The sequence below is a fragment of the Odocoileus virginianus genome, chromosome 5 (assembly GCF_023699985.2).
Source record: "Odocoileus virginianus isolate 20LAN1187 ecotype Illinois chromosome 5, Ovbor_1.2, whole genome shotgun sequence".
In the NCBI taxonomy this organism is placed as follows: Eukaryota; Metazoa; Chordata; class Mammalia; order Artiodactyla; family Cervidae; genus Odocoileus; species Odocoileus virginianus.
The window spans coordinates 19,643,499-19,661,074 of record NC_069678.1 but is presented as its reverse complement, the minus strand read 5'-3'; the positions used below and the strand labels follow the sequence as shown (position 1 = coordinate 19,661,074).

The following is a 17,576-nucleotide window of genomic DNA, read 5'->3' as shown; positions in this document are numbered from 1 at the left end:
CCCCGAGAGCCCACATCTCAAAGGCAAGGAGCTATTGCCTGTAGGTGGCAAACCAAACTCGGGAGGCCTGGGGTGGTGGAGATGAGACAGAGAGGACACAGGGTATTGAAGCACAGACGGTTCTAGAACACTCCCAGGATTCACAGACTAAGAAGGGATTCTGAATAAGTCTGAGAGCAAACTCACCAGGAAGCAGCTCTCTGAGTTTGGAGCAGTATCTGAGGTGCAGTCTGGTACTAGCTACAGTCATCCCGTGACTTCTGAATCCCAACAGGAGCTCCCCACCAGACTTGAGGAATGAAGTGGGTTTCCTGAGGACCTGTGATTTGTTCATTTCCTTCAGCGATCACTACAGGCAGAGGAAAAACGCTCTCAGTTGAAACTGCCACCCCGGCCCCGTACTTCCACTGTGTAACAGGTCATGCTAACACGGCCTGTTAGGCAGGGCAGGAAGGCAGGCTCCACGGTGCCCTCAGCAACTGTGGGCGTGCACGCCTGGGGGCTCAGCCCTGCCTGACTCTGCGATCCCATGGACTGTAGCCCACCAGGCTCCTCTGTCCACTGTGGGCCTCGTGAGAGACAAGCAGGGATCTCTTCTCCACCAGCGTTACCACTGTGCCCCAGACAGCCCTCAGTACACAAACAGGCTTGGATATCTTACCCCAGCTTCCAGACCAAAGGCTCAGACCACAGCATTAAAGACCAGGTGACACATTCACATCCCTTTTCACACTTAAAAATTTCCTCAAAAAGTTTTTATTTTACATTATGATTTTTCATATTTGATCTTAGCCCCAAATAATTACTTCGCATAATAGTGGGAAAGAAAAGGCATGTGAATGGTACATTTCACACCTGAATGACTGCAGAAGTCAATCCTGAAGCTACTCAATGGGAGCGGTTGCCCAAACTGGAGCTTACACTTAAAGGAAAAAGTTGCTACCGTTAAATATTTAAAATGCCTTTTCCCATGCATGGAATATGTTGGATTGGTTTTTGCGTTATTCGTACCTTCCCAGAACAATATGCTGAGCCCCACTGCAGAGCAAGCAAGCAGAGTGAAGGCCCATTGTCTTCTTCCTCTGAGGAATGAAGTGCAGGAGTGGAATTCAGAGCAGAAAAGACTGGAGACTTAGCCTCACGCCTGAGATGTTTTTTAATTGAAGCCAGGGAGGGGTCTCAGGCATCATCGTGGGGGAGAATGACAGGGCTGGGCAGAAAGGGCCCATCCCTCCCCCTTTAGTTACGGATATGGCTTCTTCTCCTTCCTCTTCCTATCTTTTCTCCACTTTGTCCCTTTTAAGGAGGTTAAAGGTCCGGTCGGCTCTCAGCTGGGAGTCCTCTGGGTCATTCAGTCTGGCACCAGTCAGCGGATAGCCGGGGGCACCCAGGGGGCTTCAGGCCAGCACTGCTCTAAGCCATGCTCTCTCAGTAAGGAGCATCTGGGTTACTGTGGTCTGGGGTAAGTGACCACATCAGCAGTTTTGGGTGCTTTACTGACGTTACTAATGACTTGGAATCTGACAGCAGCTCCGGTCCCTCCCTGAAGGTCTGCGTGCACACCCAGCTCCGTTCCTGCCTCAATGGGAGAGAGGTATGGACCCCAGGGAGATGATCTGGTGGTCACTCTCATTTCCTGCTTCTTTCTGAGGGGGGGGGGGGTGGCACCTCTGCACATGATGTGGGTTCCCTGAAATAGTCATAGTCCAATTTGGAGGAGGGAGACTTCCACAGCGGCCAGCCAGCTAGGGGAATAAATGAGGGCACATCCCCACATTTCCGCCCAAGGTCTCGGGCTAGAGATCCGTCACGTCTCACTCTCCCAGGCTCACAAAGCAAACCGCCAGCGAACAGGTCAGCCTTCAGAAAAAGCAACCACTCCCCATGGGTTAGGAGAAAAAAGCCAAACCAGCAAAACCAAACCAAATCATTTTATTGTATAGTTTCTACCAGAAAATTACTAAAAATATAAATATAAAATCTCTAGAAAATACTCGGAATAGCTCTGTAATATTCTTCTTCCCCTAAACTGGGGCCAACCTCTTTGTTCTTTAAAAGATGATGGATTACAAGAAGGTCTTCACCACCCACATTCGTTAACACATTACATTTCTCTCTGTGCCAGTGTAGTATGAATATGCCACCTTTTGGCCAGGTTCTGGAAGCTCACCTTGCATCTGTCAGGGCAAAGCTACTGCTGAATATGGGGATTCAGGGGAGTGGGACCAGGATGTGAAGAAAACCCCACGGCCCCACTTCCTTCTGAGGACACAGAAGACATTTCTCCTCAGTGCCCTGTCCTGGAGCAGGCTGGGCCACCCCAGAGTCAAGCCTCCAGAGAAGCTGAAGTCACCCTGAGGGGTGTGTGCGGGTCACGCTGCAGTCACAGGAAGGTCAGGTGTTGAGATCGACGCAGGAAGCCAAGTGGGGTTTTGCATAGACAGCTGGTCTGCGCCAGGGCCCTCAGCAGGATAGACACTGCCGTTTCCTGTCGGCCTCTGGGCACCCCTTATCCCCTAGCACCAGGCACTCTCTGCAGCATTTAGGACTCAATTTAGCCTGAGAGCTTCCCCACCCCCTGCTGCAGAATGGCTGAGGTGGCGACCAAAGCGAGGCCACCTGGACGCTGACACAGGGTCCCTCAGCCCCCTCCTTATTCAGCACTGGACACGCGTCTGGGGACGCTGGGGTTGCCCCGCCCATGGTCCCAGGACAGCCTGGCAGGATGCCTGTGCTGACCCCTGAACCTCAGTGGCATCCGGGTGGGGAGCGGACAGCAGGGGGTTTAAGCCAGCCCTGGCCTGCCACTTCTGTGCCTATGGCTACAGTGTCATCCGGCCAGAGCCACTCTGAGCCCTGGGACAGAAGCAGGCCAGAGTGTAGATACTTAGTAAGTTTCCCATCAGAGAAGCAAACTGGACTTCCGGGACGGAAGTACAAACGAAAGCAGGCTAGCTCCCAGCACGTGGGTTTAGCTCTCTGTCCCTCACCTCCAGCTCTGTGTTTTGTGCAGAACCCCAAGCCCTTGTGGGAAAACTCACAGGCCCCCAAAATGCTAGTCCTAAGCACTTCTGAGCATTGAGGGCAGGTATCACATCCTTGTGATGTTCCTGGAATAAGGCAGGATTGACTCAATTCAGTAACAGCCTTGCTCACTTCACAATGGCCCACCAGGTGCCCGGTGCGCTGGGGCCCTTCTGAGGACAAGGAGACAAAGCTTGGCTGTGAAAAGACAAGGCAGGAGAAAGGCCGTGGCAGAGCTGGGGCTTGGCCACGTGGCTGCAGACACAAGCACACACGCTGGTGATGCCCCGAGGCTCCCAGGGCCACAGAGGTGCTGAGGGGCGGAGCAGGGATCGGGGGGTGAGAGGAAGTGGGCAGTGAGCGCTGGGGCACCCAGAAGGGGAAGCCAAGTGGCGAAGAGGACAGGAGGCAGCAGGAACTGCAGGAAGAGGAATGGAGACCCTGCTCTGGCCAGACGAGCCCCTCTCAGCCGTCTCTCAGGGACCAGCCACCCTGCTTAAGAAAAGGCACGTTCTCTTCTTGCTGCAAAGGCCCCCAAGGTTGGGATCAACCCCTGACAGGGTCTCCTGGCCACAGGAAGGCAGCAGGACAGGACTCCTGGTGGGAGACAGGAACACAGAAGCGGGTTAACACAGGAGGGCGGAAGCAGCGGGGTTGGGGGGACTGTCTGTCCGTCACAGAGACCCCGGAGGCAGGCGCATAGGGAGTGCCTCCTCCTCAAGGGCAGCCTGCCCATGCTCCTCACCACATTCCAACCTCTCACACTCTCTTCACCTTCGTCCTCGCACTTACCACGCCTAGAGCCTGGAACTACATCACGGCAGGCTGTGAGGCGCCCATAGCTGCCCTGAGTCCTTACGACTCCTCTTCCCACATTCTCCTCCACTCCTGCTGCGGGTTCTCTCGGGACCAGCTCCCTGGATGCCGGGGTCCCGGGCCCTCCCCCCAAATGACGTCAGAACTTGCTCTGCTGCTTCTGCCGGGGCCTGCCCAGCCCTGTCTCCATGCACAGCACGGGAGGCCCGGGCCCCTCCTTCTGGGCAGGGAGCATTCACATACCTGGGGCATCGTCATTCCCAAAGCCTCTGGACATGCCCACGCTGGGCAGGTGCTCGCGGAGGCTGGCTCCGTGCCCTGCCCCAGGGAGGGCTCACCGTGTTTCCCTGTCTAGATGAGCAGCACCTATGAACTCGGGGTGACAAGGCTGCCCAAGTCTCAGGCTTCGTAAGCATCTCCCTCAGCCTGCACCCACACGGGCAGAGGCAAGGTGATGGCCCCAGGCCTGCACTGTCTTGTGACCAGGAAGCGCTGTGGCTAGGCTGTGTTCAGGTGTGGCTTTCTGGGTCTGGGCCCATCACCAAGCCAAACCCAGCATCCCTCATCCACTTTGACTCCCCCTGAGGCAGGAGGCCTCTGGGTGCCCGGGGAGGAGAAGGAAGGAACCAGGAGGGCAAGGAAAAGAGAATAGCAGGCGGCATTTGGAAGACAGGCAGAGAACAGCCTTCACCCTGGGCTGCTGGCCCTGCACATTAATGGGAAGCCAGGGCACCTTGGGAGCAGAGGTGCCCCAACATCCAAGGGCTGCAGCCAGCATGCAGAGAAGCTGGGAAGGCATCCAAGTGCGTGCTTTTTCCATTCCATGGACAGACTCTTGAACTACAACCACTTGGACCTCTGGCCCTGCAATCACCAGGAGAATCACTCTGCCATGCTGTGTGCAAGGAGGACAGCAGGAGAGAGGACAGGGCCAGGGTGCACGGTGGAGCAGAGGGCAGAAGGAAGGGGCGCTCAGCAGGGGCAGACGCAGCTCTACTCAAAGGACAGCAGGTCTGGGTGAGGGCCCTCATTGTCAACGCTGGAGGTCCGCGCCCGGGGAGGCGGGCTGCCGTCCTCCAGAGACTCGGCCAGGCTGATGGGGCTCAGGCTGAGTTTGAGGCCATTTCTCTCCATGAGGCCAGGGGAGGAGGCCCTTCGGCACTCAGTCGCCTTGAGTTTGGGGTCGTCCTGGCTGTCCTTGTGGATGAGGTCAGGTACCGACACGGAAGCCTCTCCATTCGGCAGAGCGTCGCCCCTGTCCACCACCTCCGTGGTGGCCTCTGGCTGGGAAGCATCGGCTGGGCTGGGTTGGGCGGAAGACAAGACCTGGGGCTGCCCAGATGACAGCTCTGTCCCATACTCCAGACTGCTTAGGACAGGCTGTGATGAAATCAGCATGTCCTGGGTGGTCTTCAGGGCCCGAGGGGTTCGCTTCCTGGTGGTGGGAGGTGGAGGATCCAGCCGAGGGAATGCTTCTTGCAGGGCTGACCTGTAAAGTTGACGTCAGTGCTCTGAGGCTGGCGAGACACCAGTCCCTGCTGTGTTCTCCCATCTCTAGCTCCAACTGCATTTTCTACTCACCCACCCACGGGGGCGCTTTACACTCTGGACTCTCATTCTTGTTTTAGCGTTGAGTCTCAGCAGTGTGAGCACAAATGGCTTTGGGCCTGTCACATCCTCACTCCACGGAGGAAGCATGCTACGCATGTGGCTCTTCAGAGCAGTGCAGAGTGTTAACACTGGGCCCGCTGGTGAACCGCATCACATCAGACCCTACGCAGTAGCTCTCAAAAGTTGCATCACCACCCTCCAAGTCCAGGTGTCTAAAACGAGGCTCAAAATGGGAGGCTTCCCCCACATCTGCCCAAACATGGGCTTCTCATGTGGGGCTGTCAGAATCCCCCTGGGAAGCTTGCTTCCCACAATACCTGGGTTTGAATCCAGCTCTGCCCGTCACTAACTTTGTACCCTTAAGCTCCTCACGTTACCACTCTGAACCTGCACTGTCTGCAAAATGGAAATGATACCGTCTACCTCAGAGGACGGCAGCAGGGTTGGGTAAAATAGCGCAGCTGAAGTCCAGCACAGTGCTAGGACATGATGGGCATGCCGTGAACTTCGGCTGTGGTGGTGGACGGCGAAGCCGGCTTCCCCAAATGTCACCCTTCAGCTACTTCTCATGTGACAACCTCACGTCCCTGCCCCGGGGTCATTCTCCTCTCGAGACACTACAGTTTATCTGCAAGCCTCTTCCTGGTCCACAACCCGCAGGGAGGTGATAGGCAGCGCACTCACCTTCCGTCATCCCCGTCAGCCCCGCTGGCCAGCTGGGCCCCCGCCGTCTTGTTGACCTCTGTCGCGCCCACGCTGCCCAGGCTCGAGGGTTCCTTTCTCCGCAGGAAGTCATTCACTTTGGCCCCTACTGCTTTGCCCAGGCTCTTGAGGTGCTGACTGCTGCCCACCCAGAGTCCAGGCCCCCCGGACTCCGCAGACCCCTGAGCAGCAGAGCTGGGGGCCGTCGGCCTGGACAAGTGGGGGAAGGAGCGGCTCGCCTGGAGCTTGGGAGTGAGGGCTGTGTTCAGGTTCTCAAACATGCTGTGGTCGACTACAAACAAAGAGGGAAAGAGAGAGAGCTGGTGAGGGGAGGGCGTGGGGACTTCCTTCCCCATGGCTGCCGGCCTTCTCCTTAGACCACACACACAGCTCGGTAACCCCACAAGGCTCTGGGAATAGTCGAGAGCGCGCCAGCAAAGACACTCTTGAACCTTCCAATCCCATTGTCTTGATGGGCTGTGGGACCAGAAATTCTAGTTCTGCCTCACCCTGGTTAATCAGTGATGAACTCTAGCCACACAAAAAAGCTAACTTCTCCCTTTAAGCCTGCCTCCTTGACTCACAGCCTAACTCCTGACCTTGGGGTCGTGGGCCTTCTAAAGTAGAGGAAAACCAGGATGAAACAATGAGATGCACATTTTGATGGTGCGGTGAGCACACACGGCGGGGACTTGGGTATTGGGGTAGAAGCTGGTGGAGGAAGCGCAAGTGTGAAGCCTGGAGCTGGAGGTTCTCTGCCAAAGAGCCACATGCGTAGCATGCTTTCTCCGTGGAAAATGCTCACTTCTCCTGCTGTGGAATCTGGGAGAATGGACCAGCTGTTCGAGGAGGGATGGTGTGAACCAAATGGACAAGCACTCGGTGCCAAGGAAGCAGGAGGAAGCTGACAAACACCAGCTCACTTAATCCTCACGACAGCCTAGCGAGATGGGGTGTGGTTAAGGTTTTTATTGTGGAGGAGGAAAATGGGGCTCAGAGCAGTGAACTGTTGGGCCTGAGGTCACAGGCAATTACTGGTGCTGTGGGAACTAGAAACCAGGTTTTCTCACCTAAAGCTCAGAGCTTATCCCACTCCTTCCCCTGCCTTGCATGCTGTCTAAATATGCCTTGTGGACACTCCTCTTAGGGATCTCTCTTCAGGTGGAAGGATTAATTAACTCAAAGGGCTGACAGGAGACCCACAGAGTTGTTGATACCTGCAAGACAGTGGCCATATCTCATTCATCTTTGTGTCTTTGACAGCTAACACACAGTAGGTGCTCAAAATGAGTACCCTGAGCTGCCAAACCCATTTGCAGATAGAGAACTGTGGCGACCAAGACCGCAGCAGCTCTGAGACGTCTAGTTGAAACAGCTGGAGCTCAGGGTTCTAAGCCATGCTGTATATACCCTGGCATGGGGCAGCGTCTCCCCACCTGGAAATTCAGCTCAGGCCTCAGTGCAGCCAGATGCACGCTAGCACCTTGCAAGCAGGCTGGAGGCTCCTGTCCTTCCCAACTGCTCCAGATACTTTTGTCAATCTATGGGGAGGAAAGGTTGCTTTTGGTCACAGGCTCCTCTCCTAAGTGTCTATTCTTGCTGAGCCTTCCTAAGAGGAACTGAGATTAGGGTGTACATTTTCTTCTGTTGAAAAAAGTGAAACTGTTAGTCGCTCAGTCATGTCTGACTCTTTGTGACCCCGTGGACTGTAGCCTGCCAGGCTCCCCTATCCAGGGAATTCTCCATGTAGGAATACAGGAGTATCCCTTCTCCAGGGGATCGTCTCAACTCAGGGATTGAACCCAAGTCTCCTGCATTGCAGGTGGATCTCTGCCCTGCCCTGCTGAGTCCTGGGTCACAGGGAGCATTTCTCTGTATTGTGGTTTCAAGCAGAGATCTCTCTTCTGAGCCAACTACCTCAATGAGCCAGATGGTGAGGGTCTTTGGAGGTAGGAGGCAGCTGTGGGAAGAGTGGAATCTCCGCCTTTGGAAAGCCCCAGTCACCCCTGTAACTGACCCTAACCCATGTGCAGGAAAAGCACCTCTGCAGGAGACATGCCAGGAACTTGATTAGGGCATCGCTGGGACACCGGGCACAGAGCCTGCTGGTTCAGGCTGGCTGACTTCCCGGTGTAGACCCACCACACCAGCAGGAGGTCCTTGCCCATCCGACAATAGGGGTATCAACTCGAGTCTTCTCCTAGAGTGTAAATCCTGCCATGTTATCCACTTTCGCATAATTTACCTATCATGTCCCACATTCTTCAAAGTGTTCTTTGATCATGAACTCTTGAAAACTAGTGCATTTAATGATTTCCCCCCAAACTAGAAAGTATTTGGGCCACCATGAAGCTAGAGTGAGTGTTCAAGAGAGGTAGGCTGGGGAAGAAGGCCAATCCCCACCACTTCTGGGCTCACATAGTGCTGTGGCTGCTTCTTTGTTGGTTTAATGTGAACTTTCAGAGCAGACACATTCATTTCTAAAAGTGTAAGTACCAAAAACACCTGGCAAAGCAACTTGTAAATTGTAAGCCCCTTTATCATAATTATTGAGGAAACGGTCTAATAAACATAACTTTCTGACTAAACACCATTTTAGATTTCCTGTACTTCTTGTTTCTCTACCCATCAGAATGTATATGCTGAATTCTTAAGTAATTTAAAGATAGCCCATCACATACTCTCTTCACAATTCTCTGAAGTCTTCTGGTAAATATATCTTGTCTTTATAATAAAATAAGCTCCTCCATGGGCTGTAGCATCTTAAGTGATAACTTCTGGTCTACAATGCTCAGCATAGGGCCTTGCACAATAGCAGGCATTTAGCAAATAGTTTAATTGAATTGACTTTTGACGTGAACACTTAAAACTGACTGCATTAGGAGCTAACATCTTAGAAAAACGTTCTCCAAGCCCTTTTCCATTTACAAAAGTCATTCAAAACCTCCTCCTGCGGGAGTGGTCCACAGGGGCTCTTGAGGTCAGACTGGGAGGAACTGCCAGCCTCCAATGCAGGACTCTCCCTGGGGCTTCCTTCATTTCCCCATCTGAGGGGTGTGCAGCAAGCCCCTTTCCTGCTGAAAGCATTAAGACTGCGCACACTGTCAGGACCAGAAGCATGGTGGTTCAGAAAATAACAGTGATGGTGGAAAGGAAGGTAATTGGACCCCAACCAGGTGACCCTCCCAAGAGCACCCCCAGCATGCACACAGTCAAGCAGAGGGGGACATCTGGAGCCAAAGTCATCCACAAGAAAGACGGTATCTTACCTGTCCGAGAAAGGGGCTCGGAAAGCAGGTGGGAAACAAACGAGAGAGAGACACGTTTTATGTAGCGACCGACCACGTGGGGAGTGTCGTCTCCTGTCTGGGCCACCGGCAACCACACACTGCGAGGACACAGCATGCAAGACAGGTGCCCTGCCGTGAGGCACCCAGGAGGACCGGCTGCCCGTATGCTTTTTAATAACCAGGTCAAAACAGTGTTTTAAAAACCCTCCCAACAGGCAGTGATGTAGCCTCCTGTATCTTCCCCAATATTCTGAGCCCCCTTTGCATTAGGTATATCTGAAGTTCCTAGCTGGCGGAAGGAGGAATGGATGGGCCAGGGCAGGATGAAGTTCTAAGTTTCCTGGATCCTGTGTGCATCACTCCTTCCTTAGTTGTGTCATTTCCACATGCAAGTCACTAGATTTAAGACCAGGAAGATGGTCATTCATCCAATCACATCAATTAACAGAATGGAAAGGCAGGTGGCAGTATGCCTCATACCCACAGGGAGCTAAACGGTGGAGCCAAATTTAGAACTCACACAGGCTGACTCCCTGAGCCCTGATCTTTCTGCGGGCCACAACAGCCAACTGAAATTGCCAATACCTTACAGTTACCAAGGGGCATAGTATCAGTTTGCATCCCGACGCGTTCTAACATTCCAGGCCAGGCTGTGGAGGCAGCGTGAGGAGAGCACGTTCTCCACACTGCCCCCGGCAAATGTCTGAGTGTTGTGAACAAACACAGACAGGACAACTCTGGGCTCCACACGTAGTCGCTCAATCACACTTGGTCCACACACAGCAGGGTCGGTCCACTGCTGCTTACAGAGTGGACCAGATCTTTCCCACACTGCACAAACATAACCACCTTTACATCTAAAGCCCCGTATGCATCTCGAGGTGATGATCTAGAAGATCAGCTCACCCATCAACCCTCTAGCAGGCTACCCAGGCTGTTATATGACAGAAGTGAAGCAAAGAAAAGAGGCAACCTTGCCACTCTGAATTCATAACCTCATGGGAAAATAGCTTATAATGAGCAAATGGTGTTGAGTAAGCCACCCATTTATGTTTTAGTCATTTGCTAAAGAAGAGACAGCACCAACCATTTAAAACAGTATCTGGTCCCTATTCTTGGGGAGAATATATTGAGTATTTAGGCACAAAGGGACATTATGTTTGTAACTTACCTTCAAATACCTCAGGGGAAAAAAAAGTATACATGCATAGACAGAGAGGGAGGTAGGGAATTGATAAAGCAAATGGAATAAAATGTTAACAATCGGAAAATCTAGATACAGGGTGCATGGATGTTCTCTGTACTAATTTTATTTTTGCAGCTTTTTAAAAGTTTGAAATTATTTCCAAAGAAAACTATAAAAGAACACACCATATCCCAAACCAGACGCTAAATTAAAGCAACAAAGATATCTGGTGGCAGAAATTAGGCAGATGAAAAAGGAAACAAGGAGGTCACTCAGAGAGGACGGAGAACCCCAGAGCTGGGGGCAGCGACAGCGACATGGAAAAGGGACGTGAAAGAGCTGATGGGGGAGCAGACAGCATCGCGACCAGGTCTCTCCTGCATGCCTGCATCTCTCTGGACATTCCCAACTAAGACAGGCCACTGAGGAATGCCAAGTCACAAAATTCTCTAAAAGTGTTTATCTTGCTTGCACCAGACCCCATCCATCTTTGAGGGGCCCCTTACTGGTGAGTGGAATCACGTGGTCTTCCTGTGATGTCACCTGCACTCGGAATGTTTATCGTCTGGACAACCCAACCAGCCTCTGGGGAGCAGGCGTGCGTGACCTCCGTACCCTTCGGTAGTCAGAATATGGAGAACTTCTCACTCCTCAGCATTTCTGGAACTCGAATCTCTTCCCCTGCCCTGAGCACTCTTCCTAATTTTATGTCTTCACGTGCCACCAGCTTGCCAGGTAAACTCTGGTGCCCCTGGGCCCTCCCGAAATGTGGCTCTTTGAAGCTTGTAACTGAGTACTCTACCAGATCATGTTACAGGACCTCAATTTAGTGAGAAAGTTAAATTACACATGGGGAGAAAATAATTTTTCAAAATGCTGTGGGTGGGAGGCATTTTAATTGGAGAAACCAGTGGTCCCTGTTGTTTATTCATTTTTTGCAAGTGAAGAATGGGGGAAACATTTGTTGTCATGCTTTTCACCCTCTGAATCTGCATGAACACTGGAGGGGCCAGCCTGTCTATGTAAGTTGGAGAAGAGTCTGATGAGTTCACCATGGAATAAAGCTGAATGTTCTGACTTGCTGTTCAAAGCATGGTCCATGGACTTCTAACATCAGCATCACCTGGGAGCTTGTCAGAAATGCAGAATCTCAGGCCCTACCTCAGAACCCGCACTTTTGACAGTATTTCAGGTGATTCCTATGCACACTAAAGTTAAGTGCTGCTCCATGGAGGAGTAGTTCTCCTAAACACCCACTGCCTATACACAGGACATTTGTATCCATTTCCCAAGCTGAGCACAGCTACTACTCTGAGATTTGAGGAAAGCCAGTTTTTTAAGCCAAGTATTAGCAGCCATCAGACAGCTAAGGTTCATCTGCACACTTTCTGGCTATGGGTGGGAGGCACTTTTATTGGAGAAACGAGCTTTTCATCCTCAAAGGGATCTTGTAACAAAGCAACAGGGCCCATGACTCCCTCCCCTGGGCCCCGGAGGGACCCAAAACATGCAATGTAGATTGAACATACAGAAACACGTACACACACACGGTGAGCTGCAGGAGGGTCAAGAGAGGGGTGGGCCAGGCAGAAAGCTGCCATCTGGCCACTTCTTACATTCTCCTTTGGAGAGGATCTTTCCCGGGTCTCACTGAAACCACACCCTACTTGCAATTCTCCAGGAGGTCATCCAGAATAGCTCTACCTGTCTAGGTCACACTGTTTTGCTTCAGCTTTGCAGTGCCTTGAAAGTACCAAGGTTGAACCTCTAGGCACGTCTTGGGGGGAGGGTCCCAACAAGAGGACCCCCAACAATGCTCAGCTCACCGGAATGTTTCTCCTGTAACCCAGACATCGCGAAGACTGTGTTACCCACTGAGCTGTCCAGCCCAGTTCAGGCCCTGCTACCCCAATACCCAAGCAGCGTTTTCCGGCACGGGATGCACAACATAGTGCTCTCGCCAGGTGAGGCCTTCTCCGGCTGGGGCGGGCACAGATGCGAAGCCGGGGGGATGGGGCTGCTTCCCTAAGGGCATGGGGGGGCTGTGCGTGGGATCACCACCTGCTGCCTTGCCCCCTGCAGTCTTCTGCCTGGCGCTTCCTTTAGCAGAGACCTGCAGGCCTGTGGAGGCCTCTTGCTTCTCCTCTCCTGTCTCTCATGCTGATGTACAACAGCAGTCTCTGCCTGACCAGGCTGTTGAAGGCAGGCAGACAGTGAGGCTGGAAAAATGGCCACAAGCATTGGTGGAAGGAAGAGGGAGTGCAGAGGTCTGGCAGTCTGCTCCTTACAGGAGGCAGAGGGGAGGTGTCCTCAGGGAGAGACACACCTGACAAACACCAGGGCTTAGTGACTCCAACGGGAGTCCCTGCCCAGAGGTCAAACTGCCATTTGTACCGGCAGAAAAGCAAACAGCAGGAAGGAACGCCTTAGCCTGCTCTCCCCACCGCACCCTCTGCCTGCTCGCAGAACTGCACCCAAGGCGGGGCAGGGGTAACCTGCGGGCATGCCCGACTAACCTGTCTTCTTGTCCTTCTGCGTCTTTGCACAGTCTCTGGCCACCCCAGGCCTCAATGCTCCCTGCCTGGCCTGAGGCTCAGACGCAGCTCTTTCATTTGCAGATTGCATCTTGGGGGACTCCCCAAATGGAGAGCAGCTGAGGTGGAACTGCACCATCTACCGGCCCTGGTTCTCCCCTTACAGCTACTTTCTATGCAAGGACAGAGAGAGCCACCTCGAGACCTACAACTTCCCGGAGGTGCAGCGGGACGAGGGTCAGGGGGACAGCTGCCTCCCGGACGACACAGGCGAGAGCGTCTGCTCATCCTCTTCCTCCCCAGAGAGCACCTGTCCCCGAGAGGCCATCAGGAAGTCCAGGCCCGGCCCAGACTCCATCACCTCCCAGGACATCCTGATGGCCTCCAAGTGGCACCCGGTCCAGCAGACTGGCTACAAGTGTGCGTCCTGCTGCCGTCTGTACCCGACGCTGCACTCCCTTAAGAGCCACATCAAGAGGGGCTTCAGGGAGGGCTTCAGCTGCAAGGTGTACTATCGCAAGCTCAAAACCCTCTGGGGCAAGGAGCCGAAGGCCCGGCCGGCAGACAGGCTCTCCTTGGGCAGTGGCCAGGCCTCCGGTAGGCCTGCTGGACAGCAGCAGCTGCCTTGTTAGTGGATGCCGCCCGGTAAATAGGGGACGATACCTATTTATGTCTCTGTGGAGATGTCAATAAACCAAAGTCAGTGACGGCCTTTTGTTAAGTGTGAGGTCACCCTGTACCCCCATCCTTCCCAGCCCCTGGCCCCCATCCCGTTTCTCTTCTGCTGCTGGTTGCCTAGCAACACCAGGCCCATCTCCCCGCCTCTTTGTTTTGAAAGAATACCCAAAGTGTGAGAGTATCTTCCAAGATGGTGGTTTTTCAAAGTGAGGTGCACAGACCAGAAGTGTCAGTGTCCCCTGGGAATTTGCTAGAAATTAAATTCTCAGACCTACTGAATCAGAACACTGCAGGTGGACCCCTCGGTCTGTGCTGTAAACGCCCTCTAGGCGATTCTGATGTAGCTCGAGTATGAGAACCACCGCTCTAAGACCCTGACCACCCTGCTGCTCCCTCTGTGATCAGTCCTGGCCCCGCGCCATGGGGAACCTCACATGGAGGGAGAAGTGTTGAAGGCCCTTTCCTGTCAGCCTGGGGAAGCTTGCATCGGCAGAATCTGCGTGCAGTTTGAAAGCTTCTTAGGTGTTAGATCTTCTGAGGGATGGAGTGGGAAGGCCATGCCTCACACATAAGCCAGAAGAGAAGCAAATAAGGCTGGGTCCCATTCCTACCACGTATGCCATGATGCTTCTCTTGGAAGGGACATCTCTGGCTGAAGTAGGTCATTTTTGACACATGGGACATCTTTACATAGCTCTGTTGAGTCATGGCAGAAAGGCCAGGTTAAACATGTGAAAACACTGCTTCTAGTACCAAGGAATGTCCTAGCAGATAGGCCTGACCCTTATTCTATTTTCGAGCAAACCTCACAGCCCATCCTGACACAGAAACACGGATGAGCACTGAGTGGGCAGCAAGGACACCCGTTTGGCCCATTATGTGGTGGAAAAAGAAGACAGAGCGTACTGTTCGAGGTCTTATTTTTAGGCTTTATTTACCTCTCACTTCATCTTGGGCTCCTTCACTGCAGGGGGTAGGGGCGCGTTTCCCTTCGGGGACCCTGGCACCAGCCCTCCCCTTGTCTCTGCCTGCCCACTGGTTGGCCAAGGTGGGGAGTATCTCCTCTGACCCTTCCCATGGTCATAAGCCCCACATTATGGTTTAGCAAAGCTGCTTCTGCTTAGCACCGTCCTGCTCAAATACCATCTGTGGTTCCTTTGTGAGAGAGAGAGACTGGACTCATGGCCCCACCACACCCCAGTCCTTTGCTGGGAGGCCACTCCCAGCCCCACACCCAGTGCCCTGCTCCTCACCCCACTCCTTCACCTCCCTCCACCCCCCCGTCGGAGCCTCCAGCTGGACCAGGAGCCAGGACGAGCAGGGTCCCACTCTGCCCCCAGGGGGCACGGTGGTCTGCAGGCAGCCCTGACATGCCTCTACTTCTTCCAGGGCCTGGTACTCTGAGGGAGCAGATGAGAGGCTCTCATGACTCTTTAGTCCTCGCCCTGACGCCCTCCTTCCCTCAATGGAAAGCCACAGAAGCCTCGGGAGCTTCTCCTCAGAGGTCTCTGTGCACACATGTCCCCTGATGGGGGGCCCGCAGGAGCACGGGGCAGGGGGACAGGGAGTGGCCCCGGGAAGGCTGCCCACCGTCTCGGCACGGTGTATGGGGACCCAGGAGAGGAGTCATTCCCCCTCAGCCCAGCCCTCCCGCCCTTCTCCGGGCATCCGCATCACGGGCACAGCCAGGGAACCTACGTGCAGGCGTGCTCAGCTGTGTCCGTCTCTTTGCAACTCCATGGGCTGTAGCCCAGCAAACTCTTCTGTCCGTGGGATTTCCCAGGCAAGAGTATTGGAGTGGGTGGCCACTTTCTTCTCCAGAGGGATCTTCTCGACCCAGGGATTGAACCTGCGCCTCCTGCCACTGGCAATCATTGGCAGGCGATTCTTTCCCGCTGAGCCGCCTGGGCACAGAGCACAGTTTTAAAGAAGAGACAGAAAGCCATCGAAGGCTGGGGTTTGAGCCGAGGGCCTCAGCACATGCTAATCGAGCGCTGGTGGGTGCGCAGAGTTAGCGTTTTCTCCCTAAGGACACCTGCTTTCCACCTTTCACATTTAATGCAGGGTCATTATGACCCCAGTAGCATTCTCAACATACAGAGTTCTGAGGAGGTTCCGCGCGGCAGAAATGCATGCAGCACACGCCTGCACTGCCCACACCAGCGCGGCCTCCCCCTCCCGGCTCCTCAGAGGTCCCCTGCACTGTGCCCGAGCCCCAGCCAGGCACCCCGGGCAGCAACACTGACTGCTTCTAAAATGCAGCCTCATTTCCTCTTTGTCGAGGCTTTAGGGGTGTACTGTATTCCCATTTTACAGAGGAGAAAATAAGGTTCAGTTCAGTTCACTCAGCCAGAGAAGGGCAGAGCATACATAAACCTGGTTGACCTGAGCTCCCAACGTTCCTCCAGGCCTGGCTCACCACAGTCAAGTTTAACAAAACCTATGCCTTCCAAAGGGCTATATGTTCCGGTCACGGCAGCCTGACTGTCATGATGCTGATTTAGAGAGACAGCAGCTCCACGCTTCTCTAACATCCGTCTTTGACAGCCTTCTGCCTCCCCTTTCATTTCTGCTCCCTGCAGGAAAGTCCACATCTCAGTGAACAGGACCCCTCTGCTGAGCTGTCTCAGTGACACCGTAATCCTTCCAGGCAGGTGTGGGAAGGTGCCTGCTTTGCCTGCAGTATGGACATTTCTGGATTGCTCCCATCCAGCATCCTACCAACTACATATTTCAGACATTTATAGTCAGGGAATCAGTGAAATTTTTTAATCTTGATGATCTTAACTCTATCTGAAAAGATCTATGATGTACTTTTTCAAGCACTCAAAACTTTGCTGCTGCTGCCAAAATATTTCAATGATGTTTGGAGCTTGAAAGAGCCCGGGATATGGGAGAGTCTGAAGAAAAGAAACAGGTATAGACAAGGCATTACTGACATTTCGGGCTGGACAATTCTTTGTCGTGGGGGCTGTTCTGCACACTATAGAATATTTAGCAACTTTCCTGGCTTCCAATCACTATGTCTCAACAGACTCCTTCCGAGTTCTGACACCAAAAAGACGCTGTCAAACATCCCCTGGGGGAGCACCACCGCCCCTGGATACGAACTGTTGGTTCAGCCTGATCCTGCAAGGCTGGTCGGGACAAACTGCCTCTGAAGGTACCACCTTCTTTGCCTCCTTGTTGGAAGCATGAATTCTTTTTCTCAATACCACACCCTTGGGAATCGTGTATCACAGAGCTGAGGCCACCAGGCTTGGGGGGTGGGGTGGGGTGGGGTGGGGAGAAGGAGCAGGTGGAATAGAAGAAGCAAGAAAAGACAATGGAAAAGCTTTTAGAAATAAGAAAGGTTTATTTAGCAAAAGCCACTAGACTAGTGACAACATCCAGGCAGTAAGTGCACTTACATGAACAGAATCTTTTCCCAGAGAGTTGATCCAACAGAGTTAATGCCACACAGTTTTAGGAAGTAGAAGGCTCAGGAAGAGGGAGAGAAATTGGGTGAGGGGTAGCAGAAAGCAGTCAGGCAAAGAGAAAATAAAAAGGAATACAACCCCTAAACGAGAGCAGTTGAGAGACGTGAGGCTATGAAGAGGCTTTATAGACAGCATTGGTATCAGCAGGAATATAAGGAATATAATTTTCAGTTCCAATAGAGAGTCCATCCTGTGCAGAGCAATTCTTCCCTGGCTCCACACCTGTGAGAGCCTAGGGTGCCCAAGAGTCTGCTGC

General features: G+C 53.2%; 2 protein-coding genes across 7 annotated transcripts in view; one reads left to right on the top strand and one right to left on the bottom strand.

Annotated features, from left to right (window-relative positions):
• Window positions 1-1,916: 1,916 nt before the first annotated feature.
• The window catches only part of LOC110125760 (uncharacterized protein C1orf226 homolog), a 345,339-nt gene continuing 329,679 nt past the window's right edge, over window positions 1,917-17,576 (bottom strand). For 4 of the 6 annotated variants that reach the window (XM_070467692.1, XM_020875040.2, XM_070467693.1 and 1 more), the window contains 2 exons: window positions 6,136-6,445; window positions 1,917-5,329 (listed from right to left, as the gene is read on the bottom strand). In XM_070467692.1, the coding sequence (XP_070323793.1) occupies window positions 4,834-5,329; window positions 6,136-6,445 (806 nt within the window). In that variant the 3' untranslated portion in view covers window positions 1,917-4,833. Of the gene's footprint in view, window positions 5,330-6,135; window positions 6,446-9,422; window positions 11,159-17,576 lie in introns of those variants that run through there. The other 2 variants (XM_020875042.2, XM_070467695.1) reach the window with 2 other exon arrangements.
• On the top strand, window positions 11,180-13,871 carry SPATA46 (spermatogenesis associated 46). Its single transcript, XM_020875046.2, has 3 exons — window positions 11,180-11,364; window positions 12,480-12,593; window positions 13,248-13,871. Exons 1-3 carry the CDS (start codon window positions 11,184-11,186, stop codon window positions 13,793-13,795), a joined length of 843 nt encoding a protein of 280 aa, XP_020730705.2. The 5' UTR covers window positions 11,180-11,183; the 3' UTR covers window positions 13,796-13,871.

Bases quoted from the DNA above. Each gene is read 5' to 3' on its own strand.
- SPATA46 (XM_020875046.2), top strand. From the start codon at position 11,184: ATGTTTATCGTCTGGACAACCCAACCAGCCTCTGGGGAGCAGGCGTGC. The intron at 11,365-12,479 runs GTAAACTCTGGT...CCTGTAACCCAG, and splicing joins ACGTGCCACCAGCTTGCCAG to ACATCGCGAAGACTGTGTTA. The intron at 12,594-13,247 runs GTGAGGCCTTCT...TTTCATTTGCAG, and splicing joins CAACATAGTGCTCTCGCCAG to ATTGCATCTTGGGGGACTCC.